The sequence below is a fragment of the Botryllus schlosseri genome, chromosome 2 (assembly GCF_051294905.1).
Source record: "Botryllus schlosseri isolate E-star chromosome 2, Bs_hap1, whole genome shotgun sequence".
NCBI lineage: Eukaryota > Metazoa > Chordata > Ascidiacea > Stolidobranchia > Styelidae > Botryllus > Botryllus schlosseri.
Window position 1 is genome coordinate 35,042,112 of NC_137237.1, and position 22,432 is coordinate 35,064,543.

General features: G+C 38.8%; 2 protein-coding genes and 1 long non-coding RNA gene across 4 annotated transcripts in view; 1 reads left to right on the forward strand and 2 right to left on the reverse strand.

Annotated features, from left to right (window-relative positions):
- LOC145458756 (rhodopsin-like) overlaps positions 1-22,432 on the forward strand; it is a 321,540-nt gene that overhangs the window by 153,761 nt on the left and 145,347 nt on the right. The gene's annotated exons all lie outside the window — the stretch shown is intronic.
- LOC145458825 (uncharacterized) lies at positions 7,181-9,540 on the reverse strand. Of its 2 annotated transcripts, none has more exons than XR_013921203.1 (2): positions 7,927-9,540; positions 7,181-7,728 (listed from the first exon to the last, which is right to left on the reverse strand). It is a non-coding gene; the product is annotated as an uncharacterized LOC145458825 (long non-coding RNA). The 2 variants fall into 2 exon arrangements; XR_013921202.1 differs by having other exon boundaries at positions 8,281-9,538.
- Positions 11,334-14,627, reverse strand: LOC145458748 (choline O-acetyltransferase-like). Its single transcript, XM_080337218.1, has 4 exons — positions 14,273-14,627; positions 13,311-13,505; positions 13,134-13,252; positions 11,334-13,073 (listed from the first exon to the last, which is right to left on the reverse strand). The coding sequence occupies exons 1-4, from the start codon at positions 14,345-14,347 to the stop codon at positions 12,917-12,919; spliced, it is 546 nt and encodes a 181-aa protein (XP_080193344.1). The 5' UTR covers positions 14,348-14,627; the 3' UTR covers positions 11,334-12,916.

Sequence of the window (22,432 nt, forward strand, 5' to 3'; positions counted from 1 at the left end):
TGAAGACGAAAGTGGATAGTGCGAAATGGAGGATGGGTAGATGATTTACAAGCTTTGCTTGGGATGTACAAATTATCTTTTAGCATGAGATATATATTGTATCTGCTCTCCAGAGCCCATATCATCTCTAGATGATGAAACTCAGCTTTACCTTACAATTCGCATCCCAATTCATATTCTACGACACGATAACTTTCCTCCGTATGATCATCAAGGCTTCTATTTTTGTTGCAGGATGGCTTTGTAGGATTCTTTGATAATACCGCTTTCGACTACAATAAAGTTTGGAAGGGACTCGTGTTTGTCGGAATCGGACTGACATCTATTGCAATGGCATTATCAAGATAATGGATGTTCGCATGTTTTGTCTCATGTAATATTTTAGGAATAAAATTCTTCATCGTTTAATCGCATCCATTTTACTGAAGGATCTATACAGTTTCTTCTGAGAATACTCGAAGGATTGCCCCATATGGAAACCTTCTTTATACTTTTAATTTTTCAAATTTCTACAGCTACGTAAGGGAATTGTTAGGGTTACCCAGAATACGCTGCAGGTCAAATTTGATTCGATTACTGACATTATAGGGACAGAGATTTGCGATAGTGTAAAATAACCTACCTTACGACATCAAATTTCGTCTTCTCTCCAAATGGAAATATAATGTTCTATAATATTGTCTATACCGAACAAATATAAATTTGCCTGTGCTGTTGCTTTGCAAGAATACTTCGCTCACATAGTAACGAATTTCTGGTGATAAAGCTTCAGCCATGATACTCTGGTGATTTTTTTTCAATATAGTTGAGAAATGAAATAACGCACCCTTCGGACTGTGTAACCTGTTCCATTTTTATACGCTTGTAAGTCGTCCCGGGCTTGCGTGTGTCAACGGGTATGCAGTAATCATTTTCTTCGCTACCTGAAATGGAGCGAGTTAGCTTCAAACTCAACGCATTAGCATACCGAATTTAAATATAGACGATAAATAATATACAGTATAGCTCCACTTAATTAATTCATAATATTTTAACTACCGCGAGATTCGAGTAATAAGCGGGGCTAGAGACTCTACCCTTAACAGAGAACTTGCATATACATTCGAATTTACGCGACTTCGGCTATATTGTCGGTTAACATTATAGCCGCGCACAGAACTCATTATTACGTTATAAGCTATTGGAGAAATCTCAACGTAATTCAATCTGCGTGCACAATCCACGTAAGCTAATGCCGCATCGAGAAATCATAGCTAAATTTAGTTTAAATCGACACGAAAATACATGGATCTTACCTTGCCTGCGATGCCTGCCTCATTCGCTGTGCACATGAAAATACTTGAAACAGAAATGTGAAGTTTTCAGAATGCGAATTGCTTTACGTCGGAAGTAAGCATTCTAATTCGTATCGCCAACGCGGCATTTTCTTGGAAACGCAACTTTATTTATAATGTTCTAATTCATATTGTCGATGTGGCCCGACTTCTTGGAATCGTAATCAACTATATTCGTGGCGCATTTACACGCGTCAATTTCTTGGAATAGTATTCGGCAATATGCGCGGCGCATGAGCTTTCGCGTGATTGTAGGCATCTATGCTCGTAAAATAGGGCTTTCGTTGATATTAAACTGGGCTAATTTCGAAATGTAAATTGAAAAACTCAAATATCGCATAGAAGGACTTGCCAAATTTTCGGTATATATTTGCTATTTTTTCACGGTAATGATAAGTCATTCACGACAGCGAAATGCATTGTAGGAAATAGATGACACTGGTACAATTCATCAAGACCCCTGAAAAAAAAAGTACATTACATTTCAACATTTTATTAGCAGGTAATCGAAATACCACAAACTGTGCTAACCTTTGGAGTTGCTAAGTAAAGAAGTACACGTACTTTTTCAGAGTATACCAAGTAGGTTTTTTGCATACATGCACCAAATACTCTCAAGTCCTTATGATATCGGAGTGCTTCAACTTCATGATAGTTATAGTATTAAGCAGAAATATATCTGGAGTACTAACGTTTTACTTACTCGGAAATGACTGCTTCTATCTTATTTTAAAGGATTCCTCGCTCGACGCGTAATTTTATGAGGTTTTGAATAATATCCAACATATAGGCTCACTTTGAAGTGTACTTCGTAAAACTCAAATATTGCACAGTGAGAGTTCGCAAATTCTCAATGTATTTTTGGTATTTTTATTGCGGTAAGTCATTCTGCGGCGCGAAAATGCATCGTAGGATATAGATGAAACTGACACCGCTCACCAAGGCCACTGAAAAGAAGTCCATTTCAACATTTTAGTAGCAGTAAATTCCGAGTAAAGGACAAGAAGTGATGATTTTCGAGTGAGTTAAAAAGTAAGTATTGCAGGTATAGTTTGCTCGAAAAACCGACAAATATGAAATAGAAGTAGATGCAGTGTGAATAGTTAATCACTTGATTAAGTATAGCGCAAGCAGGCCAAACCTATACTTGAGTACTCCAAAATGTGCAAGTACTTCACTATCGACTCACTCCACGTAAAAAGTGACTAGGTTTTAGAGTACTTTATCAGTTCTTGACAGTTTCAGTTTTAGACAAAATTTGGAATAAAAAACTAGCTCATTCAACCATTCGGAAATCTCTTCTTTTACCTATACTTGAGTGTAGCAAGTAAATCTCATTTATTATTAATTCTACATGTACTTGTACACTTGACCATGTGTTATGAGTTACATAATTACTTTTCGCTATATTTGAAGTCTGTCAAATAGCAGTATATGTTACGGTAAGCTTCTATTCGTTCTGTTAGATCATCTTGACTAACGATATTCATTCGACGAGCCCTTCAGTGATAGTCCTGGGACTTGGAACAGTGTTATATGACATCATAGCGATACGAAGTTACGACAGTTTAAAATTATCCACCTTACGACACCAAATTTCGTTAGTTCATCTCCACCTTCAAATATCGTGTTATACAAATATTGTGTATACGGGATGAATACATATATACTTATGTTGTTGCAATCTTCAAAAAAGTACCTCCCTCAGTAAGCAATTTCTCGTAGGCCATGCATACAAATGAGGACAGTTACATAAACGAGTGGTAACTTGTTGTATTATGTAGCTAGTAATTAGTGCAAGTAAGTCCGCAACTACTGTTCAAGGCCCTTTCCTCGTTTTTACCAAGCATCCTCGTAAGGATAGACAGACCCAATCAGCTAATGCAAGTGTGTGTACTGTGTATGTATGGATGACGGGTCTTATGCCGCTTGACGAATGAAGTTGATCGTATATTCTATTCCGAAATAATCAAGTTGGTGGTTTTTAACAGGACCTCATCTCGTAGAAACTTATAACTCCTCACGTTTACTCAAGTAAATCTAATTTGATAATCAAGTAGGCCTACTGAATCTTATTTTTCCAACGAGTTCAAATTTAGCTCTAACTTATGAGATTAAATATAATAACTTTTCATGTTGCAGTGTAATTTACAGCATGAGCCAAGTGATTTCATAATTAACACAAGATAAATAAATGAATTACTAGAGTATCAGAAGATATTCCTGTCATCCTCCTTCGTGTATCATAAAAGAATACCTACTGCAGGCGATTTGTAATTATTTGCGCTGTGTTTGATTAACTCAATCATGTTGCAGTGTTTTTTAATAGCGAAACTCAGCATAATCCAAGTAATTTCATGATAAACACAAGCTAATTGAATGAATTAACATTAAAGTAGCTTGGGCTTACGTTTGTATCACCTTGACAAATGGCATTATCAGTCATGAAAATGATATTATCACCAAGTTAACACACGTCAATGTGGTTCGGAATTCACGAGAAATTGGTTACTAAGAGAAGTATATTCTTGTATACACACTAGCGGAGAGAATCTTTAAAATGTAGTAAGCAGGCCGATGGGTATTCGTTGAGTTGTACAAGCATAAAAAACATTCCCGCGCGCTCATGAACCTAATTCTTTCTAACCCTACCACCTAATCCTAAGACGCGCGCGGGAATGTTTTTTATGCTTGTACAACTCAACGAATACCCATCGGCCTGCTTACTACATTTTAAAGATTCTCTCCGCTAGTGTGTATACAAGAATATACTTCTCTTAGTAACCAATTTCTCGTGAATTCCGAACCACATTGACGTGTGTTAACTTGGTGATAATATCATTTTCATGACTGATAATGCCATTTGTCAAGGTGATACAAACGTAAGCCCAAGCTACTTTAATGTTAATTCATTCAATTAGCTTGTGTTTATCATGAAATTACTTGGATTATGCTGAGTTTCGCTATTAAAAAACACTGCAACATGATTGAGTTAATCAAACACAGCGCAAATAATTACAAATCGCCTGCAGTAGGTATTCTTTTATGATACACGAAGGAGGATGACAGGAATATCTTCTGATACTCTAGTAATTCATTTATTTATCTTGTGTTAATTATGAAATCACTTGGCTCATGCTGTAAATTACACTGCAACATGAAAAGTTATTATATTTAATCTCATAAGTTAGAGCTAAATTTGAACTCGTTGGAAAAATAAGATTCAGTAGGCCTACTTGATTATCAAATTAGATTTACTTGAGTAAACGTGAGGAGTTATAAGTTTCTACGAGATGAGGTCCTGTTAAAAACCACCAACTTGATTATTTCGGAATAGAATATACGATCAACTTCATTCGTCAAGCGGCATAAGACCCGTCATCCATACATACACAGTACACACACTTGCATTAGCTGATTGGGTCTGTCTATCCTTACGAGGATGCTTGGTAAAAACGAGGAAAGGGCCTTGAACAGTAGTTGCGGACTTACTTGCACTAATTACTAGCTACATAATACAACAAGTTACCACTCGTTTATGTAACTGTCCTCATTTGTATGCATGGCCTACGAGAAATTGCTTACTGAGGGAGGTACTTTTTTGAAGATTGCAACAACATAAGTATATATGTATTCATCCCGTATACACAATATTTGTATAACACGATATTTGAAGGTGGAGATGAACTAACGAAATTTGGTGTCGTAAGGTGGATAATTTTAAACTGTCGTAACTTCGTATCGCTATGATGTCATATAACACTGTTCCAAGTCCCAGGACTATCACTGAAGGGCTCGTCGAATGAATATCGTTAGTCAAGATGATCTAACAGAACGAATAGAAGCTTACCGTAACATATACTGCTATTTGACAGACTTCAAATATAGCGAAAAGTAATTATGTAACTCATAACACATGGTCAAGTGTACAAGTACATGTAGAATTAATAATAAATGAGATTTACTTGCTACACTCAAGTATAGGTAAAAGAAGAGATTTCCGAATGGTTGAATGAGCTAGTTTTTTATTCCAAATTTTGTCTAAAACTGAAACTGTCAAGAACTGATAAAGTACTCTAAAACCTAGTCACTTTTTACGTGGAGTGAGTCGATAGTGAAGTACTTGCACATTTTGGAGTACTCAAGTATAGGTTTGGCCTGCTTGCGCTATACTTAATCAAGTGATTAACTATTCACACTGCATCTACTTCTATTTCATATTTGTCGGTTTTTCGAGCAAACTATACCTGCAATACTTACTTTTTAACTCACTCGAAAATCATCACTTCTTGTCCTTTACTCGGAATTTACTGCTACTAAAATGTTGAAATGGACTTCTTTTCAGTGGCCTTGGTGAGCGGTGTCAGTTTCATCTATATCCTACGATGCATTTTCGCGCCGCAGAATGACTTACCGCAATAAAAATACCAAAAATACATTGAGAATTTGCGAACTCTCACTGTGCAATATTTGAGTTTTACGAAGTACACTTCAAAGTGAGCCTATATGTTGGATATTATTCAAAACCTCATAAAATTACGCGTCGAGCGAGGAATCCTTTAAAATAAGATAGAAGCAGTCATTTCCGAGTAAGTAAAACGTTAGTACTCCAGATATATTTCTGCTTAATACTATAACTATCATGAAGTTGAAGCACTCCGATATCATAAGGACTTGAGAGTATTTGGTGCATGTATGCAAAAAACCTACTTGGTATACTCTGAAAAAGTACGTGTACTTCTTTACTTAGCAACTCCAAAGGTTAGCACAGTTTGTGGTATTTCGATTACCTGCTAATAAAATGTTGAAATGTAATGTACTTTTTTTTTCAGGGGTCTTGATGAATTGTACCAGTGTCATCTATTTCCTACAATGCATTTCGCTGTCGTGAATGACTTATCATTACCGTGAAAAAATAGCAAATATATACCGAAAATTTGGCAAGTCCTTCTATGCGATATTTGAGTTTTTCAATTTACATTTCGAAATTAGCCCAGTTTAATATCAACGAAAGCCCTATTTTACGAGCATAGATGCCTACAATCACGCGAAAGCTCATGCGCCGCGCATATTGCCGAATACTATTCCAAGAAATTGACGCGTGTAAATGCGCCACGAATATAGTTGATTACGATTCCAAGAAGTCGGGCCACATCGACAATATGAATTAGAACATTATAAATAAAGTTGCGTTTCCAAGAAAATGCCGCGTTGGCGATACGAATTAGAATGCTTACTTCCGACGTAAAGCAATTCGCATTCTGAAAACTTCACATTTCTGTTTCAAGTATTTTCATGTGCACAGCGAATGAGGCAGGCATCGCAGGCAAGGTAAGATCCATGTATTTTCGTGTCGATTTAAACTAAATTTAGCTATGATTTCTCGATGCGGCATTAGCTTACGTGGATTGTGCACGCAGATTGAATTACGTTGAGATTTCTCCAATAGCTTATAACGTAATAATGAGTTCTGTGCGCGGCTATAATGTTAACCGACAATATAGCCGAAGTCGCGTAAATTCGAATGTATATGCAAGTTCTCTGTTAAGGGTAGAGTCTCTAGCCCCGCTTATTACTCGAATCTCGCGGTAGTTAAAATATTATGAATTAATTAAGTGGAGCTATACTGTATATTATTTATCGTCTATATTTAAATTCGGTATGCTAATGCGTTGAGTTTGAAGCTAACTCGCTCCATTTCAGGTAGCGAAGAAAATGATTACTGCATACCCGTTGACACACGCAAGCCCGGGACGACTTACAAGCGTATAAAAATGGAACAGGTTACACAGTCCGAAGGGTGCGTTATTTCATTTCTCAACTATATTGAAAAAAAAAATCACCAGAGTATCATGGCTGAAGCTTTATCACCAGAAATTCGTTACTATGTGAGCGAAGTATTCTTGCAAAGCAACAGCACAGGCAAATTTATATTTGTTCGGTATAGACAATATTATAGAACATTATATTTCCATTTGGAGAGAAGACGAAATTTGATGTCGTAAGGTAGGTTATTTTACACTATCGCAAATCTCTGTCCCTATAATGTCAGTAATCGAATCAAATTTGACCTGCAGCGTATTCTGGGTAACCCTAACAATTCCCTTACGTAGCTGTAGAAATTTGAAAAATTAAAAGTATAAAGAAGGTTTCCATATGGGGCAATCCTTCGAGTATTCTCAGAAGAAACTGTATAGATCCTTCAGTAAAATGGATGCGATTAAACGATGAAGAATTTTATTCCTAAAATATTACATGAGACAAAACATGCGAACATCCATTATCTTGATAATGCCATTGCAATAGATGTCAGTCCGATTCCGACAAACACGAGTCCCTTCCAAACTTTATTGTAGTCGAAAGCGGTATTATCAAAGAATCCTACAAAGCCATCCTGCAACAAAAATAGAAGCCTTGATGATCATACGGAGGAAAGTTATCGTGTCGTAGAATATGAATTGGGATGCGAATTGTAAGGTAAAGCTGAGTTTCATCATCTAGAGATGATATGGGCTCTGGAGAGCAGATACAATATATATCTCATGCTAAAAGATAATTTGTACATCCCAAGCAAAGCTTGTAAATCATCTACCCATCCTCCATTTCGCACTATCCACTTTCGTCTTCTGCTAGCAATGTATTTCCCGGCTGTCTGTATGATAGCTTCTATATGCTCCCCGTGATGTTCATCCTCGTTCTTGCGAGCAAGAATGCTAGCGAGCACAAAAAGGGAGACGATCCTACCCCAACTTTCTTTGGTATCTTTGAAAATTTCATCAGCTATCATCAGGAACATTCGCTCATCGGGTAAATATTCTTTATATTTTTCATTGACTTCAACACCACTATAGCGGAGACGTTTGGAGACCGCTTTTAGGACAGTTCGATGTCGCTCGAACATTTCATTCCCAACTCGACGTAAGGTTCTCTCTGCTTTCGTATTTACCTTAACACATGAGCCGTCGAGTTCGTACATGATAAAATTCCTGAACAAGGAATATGCTTCGGATATAATTTCATCCTTTTCTTCAGTGATCGAAGGTGATACTCGTGATAATTCCATGCTTTGAGGAGAATAGCGAGTCAGAGCTTATTTCGAGATCTAAGCTACTTTGAAAATGAGGATCCTAGGATTTTCTCAAGTTTCATCTATATCGTACAATGCCTTTTCGTGGTCCAGAATGACTTATGGCGATGAAAAATGGCAAAAATGAAAAAGTACTCAATACGCTATCGGTGGTAGCACAAGGCAATTAATTTTATCTCGACTCAGCAGACTGACTACCATAAAATCGCATTGATGTCGTCATGAAGATAATTACCTACGATCAAAACCCTCTAAATATCACCCCCTAGCACCATATAATTGCAAAATAACGGTTGCATACTCTACATTTTGGCTTCATTTCAATTTTGAAAGTTCACGGGTCCCTTTTTATTATAATTATTATTCATTTTACAAAAACGTCGTGCAAAGGTAAAGTACTTGTACATTTCGTAGTGCTGAAGTATAAGTTTTGAAACTATTAACTTGCCAAAATTTTCAGAATATCAACTTTTGCGTGAAGTCTGTCTTGCATTTAGTTGTCGGCTCTGGAAGCAAGCAAAGTTTGTGGTATTTGCATAACATCGAAATTTTTATACTTCACGCTTATCTTATATCGAAAACATAAGTTAGTTAACAATATTTCGAATCATGGGTATGAATAATTTTCAAAAACCTAAACATGCCGCATCCAAACTTCGTAAATATTTTCGATTAGTTTTTTTCGATTCTATCTACTTCATAAGACTCAGTGTAGAAGTTTCGAAACTTGCATGAATTACAAGCTACATAATACAATTAGTTAACACGCGTTGATGTAACTTTCCTCATTTGTATGCATAACCTACAAACAACGACGCTGAAATTCTACTTCAGACACAGCAAAGTGTGTGAGACTGCCTGTAAAAATTGCGCGAAGGTACAATTCTCGGCTTATAGCAAAATTAACTTAGTTTTGATTAATGAAAAATATAGTGATTGAAAATAGATCACTGGATTATAGTTTACAGAAAACTCCACAATTCTATTTGACGTCCTTGCATGCCAACAACCTTCGAGCTATTCGCCACCTCATAAACACTTGAGTAGGCCTACATTTGATGCGTGTGGGGAAAACCTAGGTAAATTTTCATATGCATTTAGTCTCCAGCTCTGAAAGCAAGCTTGGTCTATGATCAATAGCAACATTTGCTTCGCAAACTCGATCCCGTGGCTGCGTAAGCATGTATTCTGCGCTATTCATAAGATGGGCGCAGGAAGCACCAGTAAAATGTACCGTTAGGCTATGAAAAGGGGTGTATTATTTATCGCCTATATTAAAATTCAGTGTGCTAATGCGTTGAGGTTGAAGCTAAAACATCCTATTTCATGCGACCAAGAAGAGTAGCACCGCGTAGGCGAATTTAGCATACCGAAAAATATCTACTTTACAAAATTTTCATTTCTTTATGTCCATTAGAGTCGTGTTCATGCGACGAATTTGTCCGACTCCGACTTACTTGCATGAATTACAAGCTACATAATACAACTAGTTAACATAGAAATTAGGTGTGCTATCTTACCAATCGGTATGGAACAACATCAAAATAATCACAAAGCAATATCTCCTTTTGCGTGAATTCTGTTATGCGTCTTACTACGTTACTATGCGCACATGCTTACAGGCGTTCAAACGTGCACTTTCAACTATATTCGCTCCTAACATTATCTTTCCTCTGCATGATCATTAGGGCTTCTATTTTTTGTCGCAGGGCAACTTTGTTATAGCCGAAAGCGGTATTATCTAGCAACAAGGTTTAAATGACTCGCCTCCGACGTTTATTGAGCGTATTACCCGTATTCTCGTCATGCAAAAATTATGCATGTATTAGTATGAAGCTCAGATGCAGCAAAGTGTGTGAGACTGCTGGACTTTCTACTATATTCGCTCCGAACATTATAGCAGCACCCGACGTTGCTTACATTATTACGTTATAAGACGCCGGCGGCGTTTCACTGTCGGTTTAATCACCCTTATTCTAGTGACATGAAAAGGACTGAATCGTATGAAATGTAGTCACTACAAGAATCGAGCGAAAGCGCTGTTTCACGTCGTCTTGCATCGGTCACGATTAGTTTTACTTTTCAACTAACTTGTTGTCTGTCGTTATATTCATTAGACTCGCTTTCATGCGGCTAATTTGACCTTATCATTATAACGTCGGTGATCGCGTACCTGCGGCGAAGGTGTTCGTTTAATTATAACAACGAGAACCGGACCCCTGCGGCTAGCCGTTGGCATTTTAGTGCTGAGGTAAATACCCTTATACTCGACATGCAAACATTATACAGGTAGCGGTTATACTGCGAGCTGATGAATTCGTCATCTATTCGCCCAGCGTAGTTGTTCCTAATCCCGACCTTCCGCTCGTATCGTAGGCCTATATACTACAAGCCAGTGATCGCTACATCAAACAAAACGGTCAGATCGAACGCAAGAACTCGGATTGCAGTGTCGGACGGCAGCAAAGCGGTGTACCTCGAAACATCAACCGATCTGGAGGATTTCAGCTAGTGAATCGACGCAATAGCGATCAACGATATTATTGATATGCTCTTTTTACGAAATAAAATGAACTCGTACACTATACAATGCTATTTCAAGGAGACTGAGTAAAGTGTTAGAAGATATGAAAAGCGCTGAATTCTAACGTATAATGAATGGTATTTATTTCTCGGAAGCAAGTTATTCAATACATATTGCTAAATACACATGGAAAATCGGTATTGAAATTCACAAAACATTAGAATATCTAGGCGTGGCAATGGGCGTCATATAGGCGTGGTGATTAGGGTTGGGCATGAAAAGGGGCGTGGCAATTAGGATGATGTGGCAATGTAGGCGTGGCAATTAAGGAGACGTGGCCTTCTGGGATTGGTCGGTCTATAACCCAGCTAAGTCTACTACTTAGATATCTTCTGAGCAAGAGCCAATCCGGCGAAACCAATGTGATATTCCTAATCAGCAGCCTCGATAACCCCAGCAACGGCTCAGATGTTCTGCCGATTTTTTTTCTTCATTTTGTAGACCAGTGTGATCAATAGTGCGATATACGAGATCTGGACCGTCATAGTGTCGATTGGGATGCAGCCGCAATTTTGTAGATGCAGTCGGTTTCTAGTCAGAGGTATGTTTAATTGTTTATAGAATTTGTCTCAAATAAACGAGAGTTGAGGTGTTTTTTTATCCTTAGAAGTACCACAATATTTAGCAGGAGTGTCTTAAATGTCCCTCGCGGAAGAATTGTGTTCCACGATCCAAGTGACTTGGCCTGCAACTTACATATCCCTAATTTTGCCCCGTCTCCAACGTTCGATTGTGTACATATGTTTAGTGCGGTCGAGGCACACAGCCTTATCGTAAGACTATATGTAATCTACTTTGTAACGACACAGAACTCTGAATTCCTGATATAGAAGTTGTGTAAATAGAGTCACTTTACGGTACTTGCCTATTTTCAGTGTAGCACTTCCACTCATGAAATATCCCTCTACCAATATCGAAGATGACACTCTTATCTGATACACCAGGTTTCCGTTAATCGACAGTTAACCCAGCGCCTATGTAGTCTATCCTATCCCACACAACGACCGCATTCTACGCCAGCGCAAAAAGCTATCAGGATTGTACGGTCGGAACTAATTTAGTGCTGGCGAAATTTACAATATCGTAGTTTATATGCGTCACGGCGTAATGTGATCGACGTATCTAAAATCCATTCAGTGACGTAGACGTAACGTCGATAAGCGTGATATTGGGCGTATATTATCGATTTGACTCTGGACTGCACGGTAAGCATTACACGCGAGCGTATAACGTCAGGTGAATAAGCGTTTCAGATTGATTATGGTTTCAAAGTAGGTGACTCGATTTCGAACGGCACGCTGTTAAAGCAATATAATTCGCATTACGGAAAGCCCTATTGAATATTGAACTAGTACACCAGCAGTAAACCGATTATAATGTGTTCAAGTGTAGCGACACTATAGTTCCATTGGCATAGTCTACTGTCAGCTATACTTTACGTGTACCTTCAAATATGTTGCAGAATTTGTCTGTGTTACGGTAGACGGAAATACCATTCACATTTGCCTTGCAAATTTTTATAAGTGATGTTCTATTTATATCTATACCTGCTGCAACAGCAATAGCAATGTTAATTCTATTCACACCCATGATGAATCCCTTGAATATGACTGTATATTTCAAACTTAATAGACAATACCAAACCAAGTTCAAATACACATGCATGAATTCATGAAACAAGGAATGCCGTCACAAACCTGCCGCAGACGTTTACATCGACAATAAAATGCGATCACACTGATGTTGTTAAAACTCATTTCGGACAATAACACGATGATTACAGTTCTGACATGAGGTATAGAACAGAGATTGACTGGACGGTGTGCATGGATGCTGAAAAATAATAGTTGTGATGATGATTGCACTGCACAACACATGTGAAACGAACTCAAACTGGAGACCTGCACCTATTCAAATCACGCGCATTGCGTATTGGGATGAAGAAGAAGATTGATCGTGATGTGACACGGAGGAAACCACGAGCAATGTCATATACGCACGTACAATAACATACTCATCTAAATTTCTTTTGTATTTCATAACTTCAGCAACTAGTTTTCCCGAAAACCTGTGAATCGTGATGCAATGAATGACACCATATATACATGCACGATCGACTGAATACTACGTTATCCATGCATTTTCCGACTTAAATTCCATCTTTGGCAGAACCATGCCAGGATTGGAGTTGACTGGTAACGGCGCTTTGTTCCTTAGATACATGTCCTCCAACCACCAATCGTACGACTGACGAGGAAAGGTGATAATTGAGATTGTATGTCCAAAGGAAGACAGACGAACTCACCCAATTCTCATACTTTGTTGACTTTCTGAGCAGACTTTCCTGTAGAGTCGCGCCAATTCCACTCGGCGTTGCGAATTTGTCGACTATTCTCTTAGTTTTATCGAATTGCACTTCTGGTACCAGTGGTTTGATACACAACAAATACCTTTCCGAGGTTTCCGCGAGATCCGGCACTGGTAACGATGGAAGCTTTGCCTGCAACAGATTTTAGGGGCTGTATTGCATTAGTTTGAATCCGGTATGTTTCCTGAGCATTACTGTTTCATTCATGGGTATTTACGGCGTCAGAACTACAACTTTATTACTTGGTAGGAATTTCTACTCAACTAAATTCCACGTGTCAATTGAATTGTTCATTCTACACTCTTGTTAGTACAAAACCATAAAAAATCGTTAGTTATAGGGTAAAGATATCTGAAGGGACAGATTCAAGTCATTGGACTGCTTGTCTACTAAAATCTCATCTTAAAACAGCATAAGTTCCATGTTCTGTTGTTACTTCATCTTCTATCAGTAAACAGAACTACATACACGTGTTTGATACATTATATTGCTATCGGTCACTAAAAGCAAAGTGCACAAAATCTGAAGATAAATCCGTCTGCAGCAAACTGCAAATACCAATAACCCCCGAACTTGGTCACATCATTCCGTGAATAATTGAACATAAAATTTATAATACCGCATCATTTAGCGAGTTTAGCAATAATATCGTGACGATATTTCTAGTAATACTACAGACAAAAACTGCTACACAAGGCCGATTGAATTGGTAAGTTACTGAAAATACTACCAGATAACACAGCTTTAGTATCTAACCAGTTCCGGAAATTGATCCGCTCCAAGTGATTAATCTAGTGAATAATCCGATAAATCTTACAGCTGGGAGAACCATTGGGTCTCCTCAGATTATCACTAGGTTACTAATCTATAGATTTTAATTATTATTCCTATTTGCCAACCTGATGTAGCAAGGCTTTTCGACTATCCTGGTCAAGTTCCAAAATCTGTTTTGTCTTCATTTTCCTCCTCGGCATTTTCCAGTTGAATAATATGTAACGAATTAGGCGTGAAATACTTGAAATGGTACAGACTAGAGCGGTAGAAGCTGCAAAAACATTCAAGCAAAGTTTAGTATATACAGGAACGTACGGGGAGACTGTAGGGGAAACTGTATCTTACTGAAAGTCGATGGAAATTTAATTAAATGCGGACCAGCGAAACTATTGATTTTTCTTAAACCTCGTCGCTTGGTATCTTGTGCGTCTTAAGATTAAATGAAAGGGGATAAGATTGATTTGTCCATGAGGTAATCTTGAATATCCGCAGATCGTCGCAACGTGACGATTCAATACTGTGAAATACTGCTATCGATATGACTAGTTTTCTAAATTCTTGAATAGGTGATTACAAATTCGTTGTTTCAAAACGTGACCCAATAATCGAATTGACCTATCCCTGGTATGGAATTGGTGACTGTAAAAAATCACGTGTGAATCAGTTAATCCACTTATGCTGCTGGTGAGATGTAAATACTGTCCGACAATGTAACCTAATCGATTTTCCTGCTCCATATTTATTGTTCTCAAAGAATCCAAGCGAGTTACTATATTTCGGCACATTGGATGGACACAGTTGTCAGTTACAGTTGTCAGTTATCTTGATTGTTAGGTAACTCTCCCCAAGAAAACCGTGCATGATTGATAGAAATGTGCGACGACTATTACTACGCTATGACGCACCAATACCCATGAACTTTTAGACCATGTAACAAGCCACTCCGAGAAGTGTGCCAGAATGATCGGCAGAGAGAAAACCTTGGCCGAAAAGGACTGCCCTTAGGCTGACCGAAAACTTCGATATAAATACACATGTTTAATAGTTCATAGGAGCCTAAATGGCAGGCGCCGAAAGTTCCTGTCCAGGCACCTGAACCCCACGAAACAGAGAAAAAATCAATGAAGAAAAACCAATTTGAAATCGTGTGCGTCTTTTAGTGTCTAACATTTGGGCGATTTCAATATCTTTTAAAATCGTAGCAGACATGAGGTCACGAAATAACATCATGTAACGAAGTCATTATACCAACGGGTCCGCCCGAATATGTTTAATTATATGTTATTTATGGCCCCTGGATTTTCTAAGACTACACGTCACTCAGCTCTACCGTTAGATCTGATTATATGAGCAGAGAGAGGGTAAAAATTTCGAAAGCAATATACATGATACAATACCCTCTTATAATGACCGATTCAACCATGAATTATAGAAAATTTTCGAGCTTTGCGCAATTAGGCGAATTAAGCAAGCTCACTAACCAGTACAACAAATCTTGATGTGAAAAGGTCGAGTCTGACGGAGCGTCTGGAGGTCGAAGCCCCCCCCCCAGAAAATATGCCTCATCGCCAAATGGGGGGCCCAAGACAAGCGTTTTTTTTTGGGGGGGGTAGGGGGCTGACGAAGTGCTGTTTCGGCCCTGTGGAAGACGTCAATGCCCTTATGCAGTCAATATAACATTAAAAGGCACACCTTAAACCCACAGTAACAATCCCCAATTATACAATGAACTTTCTTCCTTGATAGAACTGTTAAAAAACTTATTCATTTCCCGTCATGGTACTTCCAATATCATTTAACTTCTTTTTTGAAAGATAAAAATTTGCACCCGACTCCAAACAGCACTATCATTAGTATGGTATGGAATCATGATCCCGTTACCGATCTATATAGCCTTCACATCAAATTGACGAATTATCCTCATATCGAAACTTCTGAACTTTATATCGCACGAAAATTAGCGAATGAATATTTCATGACCGCCGGGAGGACTCATCCAATTACAAGAATGTCAAAAAATTTCAAGCTCGTGACAAAATTGGCCTTCAAGGAATTTGAGAATGTGTTGTTAATTAGTCACAGTGTGAGGCGGAGAGTAGCTCCTGTTACACCAGTAGGTTTGGTCAGGTCAGTAGATATAGGCCAATAACATGGAATTAGAATATCTTCCTCGTGCTACATGACATCATGTGGCGAAACACCCCATTACAATAAAAAAGCGGTTCGGATCTGAAAGCCAATTTTCGATGAGTCGTAGAAATAGGAATCTACACAATACATTTCTAACTACACTTCTAAGACACTACTATAGATTTACCGGTACAAAAAGTCAGTCGACTTTTATCGAAATACACCAGCCAAGGCTGTGTCAACGATAGGAATTCGTGTACCATCTGAAAATAGTACATTGGACGCTCTCTTAACCGAAATTCCATGCTGGTGACGTCATATGTTGCGTTGCGATTGTTGATATGCAATGTTCTTTTGAATTCTCTACTAGTTGCTGACGATTACCCCTGACGAGTGTCAGCCGAAAATATTCGGGTTCATCTTCCAATATGAATATTATATTCAAGTGTATATTGAAGTTCTGTAGAAGAAGCTCTTCACATAGTGAACGGTGCATCAATAGAGTAGCCTATTAAAAGAACGATAACAAGACCATCGAAATATAATTTTCACACAAAACAAAAACGTTGTGAAGAATATTAATTCCTAATCAACGCTACGTACAAGAAAACGACGTTGGGGTACGTGTCTTTTTATCAAAAACCAGCCGTTTAATCATAGCTTAAACCTGCATACCAACGTGTTGGGCCGTCATATGTTCAGAGAGAGAGGTCATATCGCCTACCTATGCCTGTCATATACGACTACAAATAGAACAATGCAAGTATTACAATATCGATGTAATTGTTCTATTACCCAGTTATAACGGTGTCAATCTCGATGCAACAAGCAAAAATATTGTGGGTTTATCAATACACTTAGCAGAATGTCGTAGCCACATGCCGCAAGAATTGGATGCTGCGATACGGCCGAGACGCTACCGAATTTACAAGGTAAATCGAAGGTAAATTTCAATGCGAATTAATACCGATGATTTGTCGTGATGGATCACAATCTAGATTATGGGCGGGCATCTGATCCGGCCCGCGGAGCAGTTTTCAGTAGATTGAAAAATGCATGCATAATCGAGCATATTTCTAACAGCAAATGTTGGGATTTTGAGCAAGAAATATTCCCATTAAATCAGGGACGGGCAACATACGGCAAGCGGGCTGGAACCGTCTCGCGACGTGATTTTGAGACAGTTTTCGGTCTTAAATGATAACATGGCCAGCGGTCACAGTCTTCCGCAATTCTTACGTCAAATTATAGTGACTCTTTATTTTTTCGGACACCAATAATAGTTCTTTGTTTTCTTTGTGTGCGACATGCAGCCAGAGTTCAAAGAACCTATACACAACTTTGATCGACAACAGATGTCTCATTGACGTCAACAGTTATTGAGTTACATTACGTTAATAAAGTCATTGAATACTGCTCAGGTCTCTATGCTTTAGACTTGAAGTTTACAATAAATACGATTTATCCTTGCATATAGTTGGATGAATAAGCATTTAATGTATCGATTCAGGAATCCGTCCGCCAAGTGCATCATTCTCCCATATCCGGCCCGCCTAACGAAGAAGTTGCCTGCCTCTGCATTAAATAATCCCTCACGAAAGCAAATGGGGAGTCTGTTCATAGGTCATAACCATATCAGACATGTGATTTCACTTTAGTTAGCAATAGGCACCCAACTTGACACCCAACTTCGAGAATGCAAAAAAGTGGATACAGAGTTCGCCTCACAGTAGTACACAACTAAAACGAAGGGTGCATAGAAATATGACAACTCATTGCATCGTGAGAGTCTCTGTTTTATCCGATTATAACGGTACTCAACCGCCCTGACATCGCATTATTGCCATATTTCCATTAGGTACGAATAACGGTGTAGCTAGAATAGAACCCCCGTGATCCGTAATATATTTTATTATACTATCATGTGCATAGGCTTAATAATAAACTATTAAAATGAAAGTCAGGGGCAGGAGTTATGAGGTATTATTTTGGAATCATTCGACTAGTGCGGCACACGAGCAATCTGAGAGTTTGAATCAGAACAGCGCTATAAGTCGAGTTTGACACCCCTGATCTAGATACTCCCAAAATTCGATGGTTGCCCCTCGACAGGAATCATTACAATCAAACACGACTGGGGATTAGATTACTCCGATCTTTGTGCTCGCGCCAAGCCCCTATTGCAACCACAGAGAGATCAGATTTATTTTCGCCTTCGCCATCGGGATGCTTTGACGATGGAGATGCGATACGGCCTTTCAAGTGATATCATCGAGTCTACTTCGCCAATTTTTCTCCTTGACCACCATGCTATTCGCGGATGCTGATGGCCTAGCTAGATAGCCGTGGATACCGGTTTTCGAGTCTTTGGTCTGACCCAGCCGGGGATGGAATCCACGAACTACCGATCAAGACGCCGGTCGCACCACCATTACACTACCTCGCTCGGTCGCAACATTTCAGAGGAGATCTAACTGTACCTGTAAGTTTTTGAGCTGCGACATCATGAGTCCTATATCTCGACTATTGGTCAATGCAATTTGAGACATTTCCTCAAGCTTAGCTTTTTAATAGGGACACATTGCCAATGCCTATCAGATTTTTGGTATTTTAACTACTTGAATTAAGGGTTTACGGAGTACGTCGTCCTCGCCTGATGTATTTCTCGGAATTGAAGATCATAATGATAAAAACCATTTACTATTCCTCGTCTCTTCACCGGTAATTCGAACTGGGCGAAATATCAATTACTTCAAGAAGTCGCATCCCAAACGCGCAATATTCATCTATATCATCAATGAAGGTTCGATATCCCGTCATGACAGCACGAATGAATATCGATCTCTATCCTCCATTTTAAGGGTTTTTGTCCGATATCTAATTAGGCTGACAACGTTCAGGCACCCTTTACTTTACTCTCCTGCATTTCATTAAGACGTACAAGTTGATAAGGTGATACAATAGCAACCGGGATGAAAAATGCGAATCGAACCGCGTCGCATCACAAAAATCGATACGACATTGCCGCAATATTACTTGTGAATTTTCGTGACAGCTCAATTCATTATCTAGCTAGCACAACCATCTTTTGAATAAAAACCGGTAATGTATAAGTGTCTACGGTTAACTCTACGACAGAAATATACCTCATAGTCTGTGACTGCATTTTTCAACATAAGGACCAGATTTATGATCGAGCTTGTCGTTATCTCTAAGTTTGCACCGAAGCCCATGCATTTCATTCCATAGGGTTCTGGTAAAAATAATTTCGCCTCTGATTCGAGCCACTTTTAATCGAAGCAATAATGCTGCTCAGGATTTTTTGATTTTTAAGTTGTTTTACTCACAACAACAACAACAACAACAACATCAGCCACTAAAGAACGTGGTGTGAATGACCATACCAATTAAGGTGCTGCAACATATCGCATCATCTCAATAGTATGCGGTTCGGAATAGACATGCCCACAGTTGAAAATGTTCAACATTTCTGGTCATAATGGGTCGCTATAATAACCATTATTTCGTTCCAATAGCAAAATATCGCGGACACATGTCGACTAAGGCTATTATTTCGATCAAGTCGAATGGTTCGAGTCCAGTATAGTGAAAAATGATATTTTTAATACTGAAATGATATGCTCCTTTGTCACCAATAGTTTCTTTATCAAGAAGAATTCAACACTATCTTCCTCTGAGGAAAGCTGAATACCTACATTGGCCGTATCGCAACATACGAGACACGCAGTAACAAGTTCGGGGAATTGACATATCTTCGATGTCGTGACCGGCCAACAGCTTTGTTAAAAATCGCATGAAATAGGCAAGGCCGAAGAAATACTAAATTATATATTTTTATGTGGTGTAGAACTATCTTTATATTTGTGCGGTCGCATATTGTAACTATCCACGTCATATATACTGCTGTGGTGTCACAATAACGTGTGATACCAGAAACTCAACACCTAATACTCGATACCCGAATCACTCTCACGTCGCCTACTCAATCTTGCTCAGCCCTAGTTATGAGCGGTAGGGATGGTGTGACCGTGACGTTCATGTTCGCGTTCTGTGTGTGAACCTCAGAAATTTAGCGGTTCACGGTCACAAACGAACCTTGGTAGGTTCTGCACTGTGAACCTTTTTCATATTTTACAATTTTCTCTTTATTATTACATCTTTGGTTGAAATTTATTTCGTTCCAACTGTCGGCCACTCTATGCATGGTCCTGACAGCTTAAAATACAATCAACACTAAATGAGCATGCACATTAATGACACTCTCAAATGTTTGCTCAAAATATCTAGCTTTTAGTTTGTGAATATTTGACGACTCTCTGCTGTGACCTTGAACAGCAACCACACAACACCAGGAGCGAAATACGCTACATGTAAGTAGTCACCGAATGATGCTTATTCAACCAATCAATGAAATAGATATCGTTGTCTGATGTAAAAAATCTAGCAGGCGTTTTACGGGTTCAATCTTGATATCATATGATTATTGTATTATAAAAACCAAATCCGTGCTATTGGGGTGCTGGCTACTGCTCTATAACTTGTTAATGGGGTAATATCGGTGGCAAGTACAGAATCCCGTTTTAAACTCTGCTCAATTTCAACCTAGCAATACTCAAACGCCGAATACATTGTCTGGTCTGGCCTTATAGACCGGGCGTAAGCTTGTATTCCCTTGCAAGTCCTCGTCGAAATTGTCGGCAAAGCGTCGGAACACATGGATTTTAAGGGATAATTATATCATTTGATTACCCCAGTTAATACATTTGGCAACGTTTAAAACGTCAATATGTACTTAAGCATTGTGGCATTATGTGACCCGAGTCGTCGCTAGGTATCGTGTACATTAATATAGGCTATCTCTTCACTGATATGCAAGGTTAGAATTTGCGGTACTCGACTCAAAGCTGAATACTCGACCCGAATCGAAGCCTCTAAACTCGGAATTGATTCACTCTAGCACTCGAATTCGCGAAGTCCTAATGTTGAGTGACGTCGGAATCATCCATAACACTAGCATGTGCATTGGACGTATCGAACATCGTTGGTGATCTCTGAGGTGGTCTCTGGATGCTACAAACGATGTCAGCTTGAATTACAATGTACAATGTACATGGTTGGTCCACAATAAATCACCTTCACGTTTATCTCCATAGAACAGCAGCAGAAATCAATACCACGCCAGTGTGGAACATCATTGCGGATCATATATATTGGTGGAAATCATGTCATGACCTGCTACAGAACCCATGACTACTCATTGAACCCTTGGGATCTACGTGGACCTCGGTAAAGTAAGACTAGTTATGGGCGTTTGTTAGGGTTACCATACGTCCTCTGTTAAGACGATTTGTCCTCTTTGTTGAATTTTTTGAAAGTGTCCCCGGTGGACGCCTAAATGTCCTCTTTTTTGATAATTTGTATTCTTTTTCGAAAATTCTGGTTAAATATAGGCTAAAATTCGACTCAGATATGCGAAATTAGTACCGAAGTTGAGCCGGAAAGTTGACCATATTCTTAGCCAACCAACGAAGAATTCAACAAAACTGTATAAATTCGCAGTCGAGTTGGAAAACTGACCCCCTTTTTTGTCAACCTATCATCAAGTCGGGTCAAATTTAACATTTTTTCCGGATTTCACTCCAGTATTATAGGTCTAATAATTTAAAAAAAGTGTCCTCATTTCATATTTTCAAAATATGGTAACGCTATGCTTTTGTAATAATCAATTTAAGCTGTTCGGATGATGAGGATGACCCCAGATATATACGCTGCAACACTTATCTGGAGTCTGTCCCCGTCGGACTACACTTGCAACCCATTTGTGTTGCAGATATATTGCGCCATATTGCAGAAGTAAACGGGCTTTGATATGGCAGCTAGATGTGTGGCTGGGTATGTAGGTCAATTATACATCTTACGGCACGTTTATACTACACCAGAGCCGGGCAACCTTTTTTGCTATTCACGGCCGCGTTCCAGGGCATAACGGTAACTAATTAACTGGACGCAAAGTACCGATGTTAAACTTTCCATGTCCATTTCCGGTGAACTCCGGACTATTCTACTTTTGATATCGCCCTATTATGCGCACCAAAGTCGCGAGTGGTTATGTGATGAACACTGAACTGTTACCT

Bases quoted from the DNA above. Each gene is read 5' to 3' on its own strand.
- LOC145458748 (XM_080337218.1), bottom strand. From the start codon at position 14,347: ATGCCGAGGAGGAAAATGAAGACAAAACAGATTTTGGAACTTGACCAG. The intron at 13,506-14,272 runs GTTGGCAAATAG...AATCTGTTGCAG, and splicing joins GAAAAGCCTTGCTACATCAG to GCAAAGCTTCCATCGTTACC. The intron at 13,253-13,310 runs GTGAGTTCGTCT...TTTCCTCGTCAG, and splicing joins CAACAAAGTATGAGAATTGG to TCGTACGATTGGTGGTTGGA.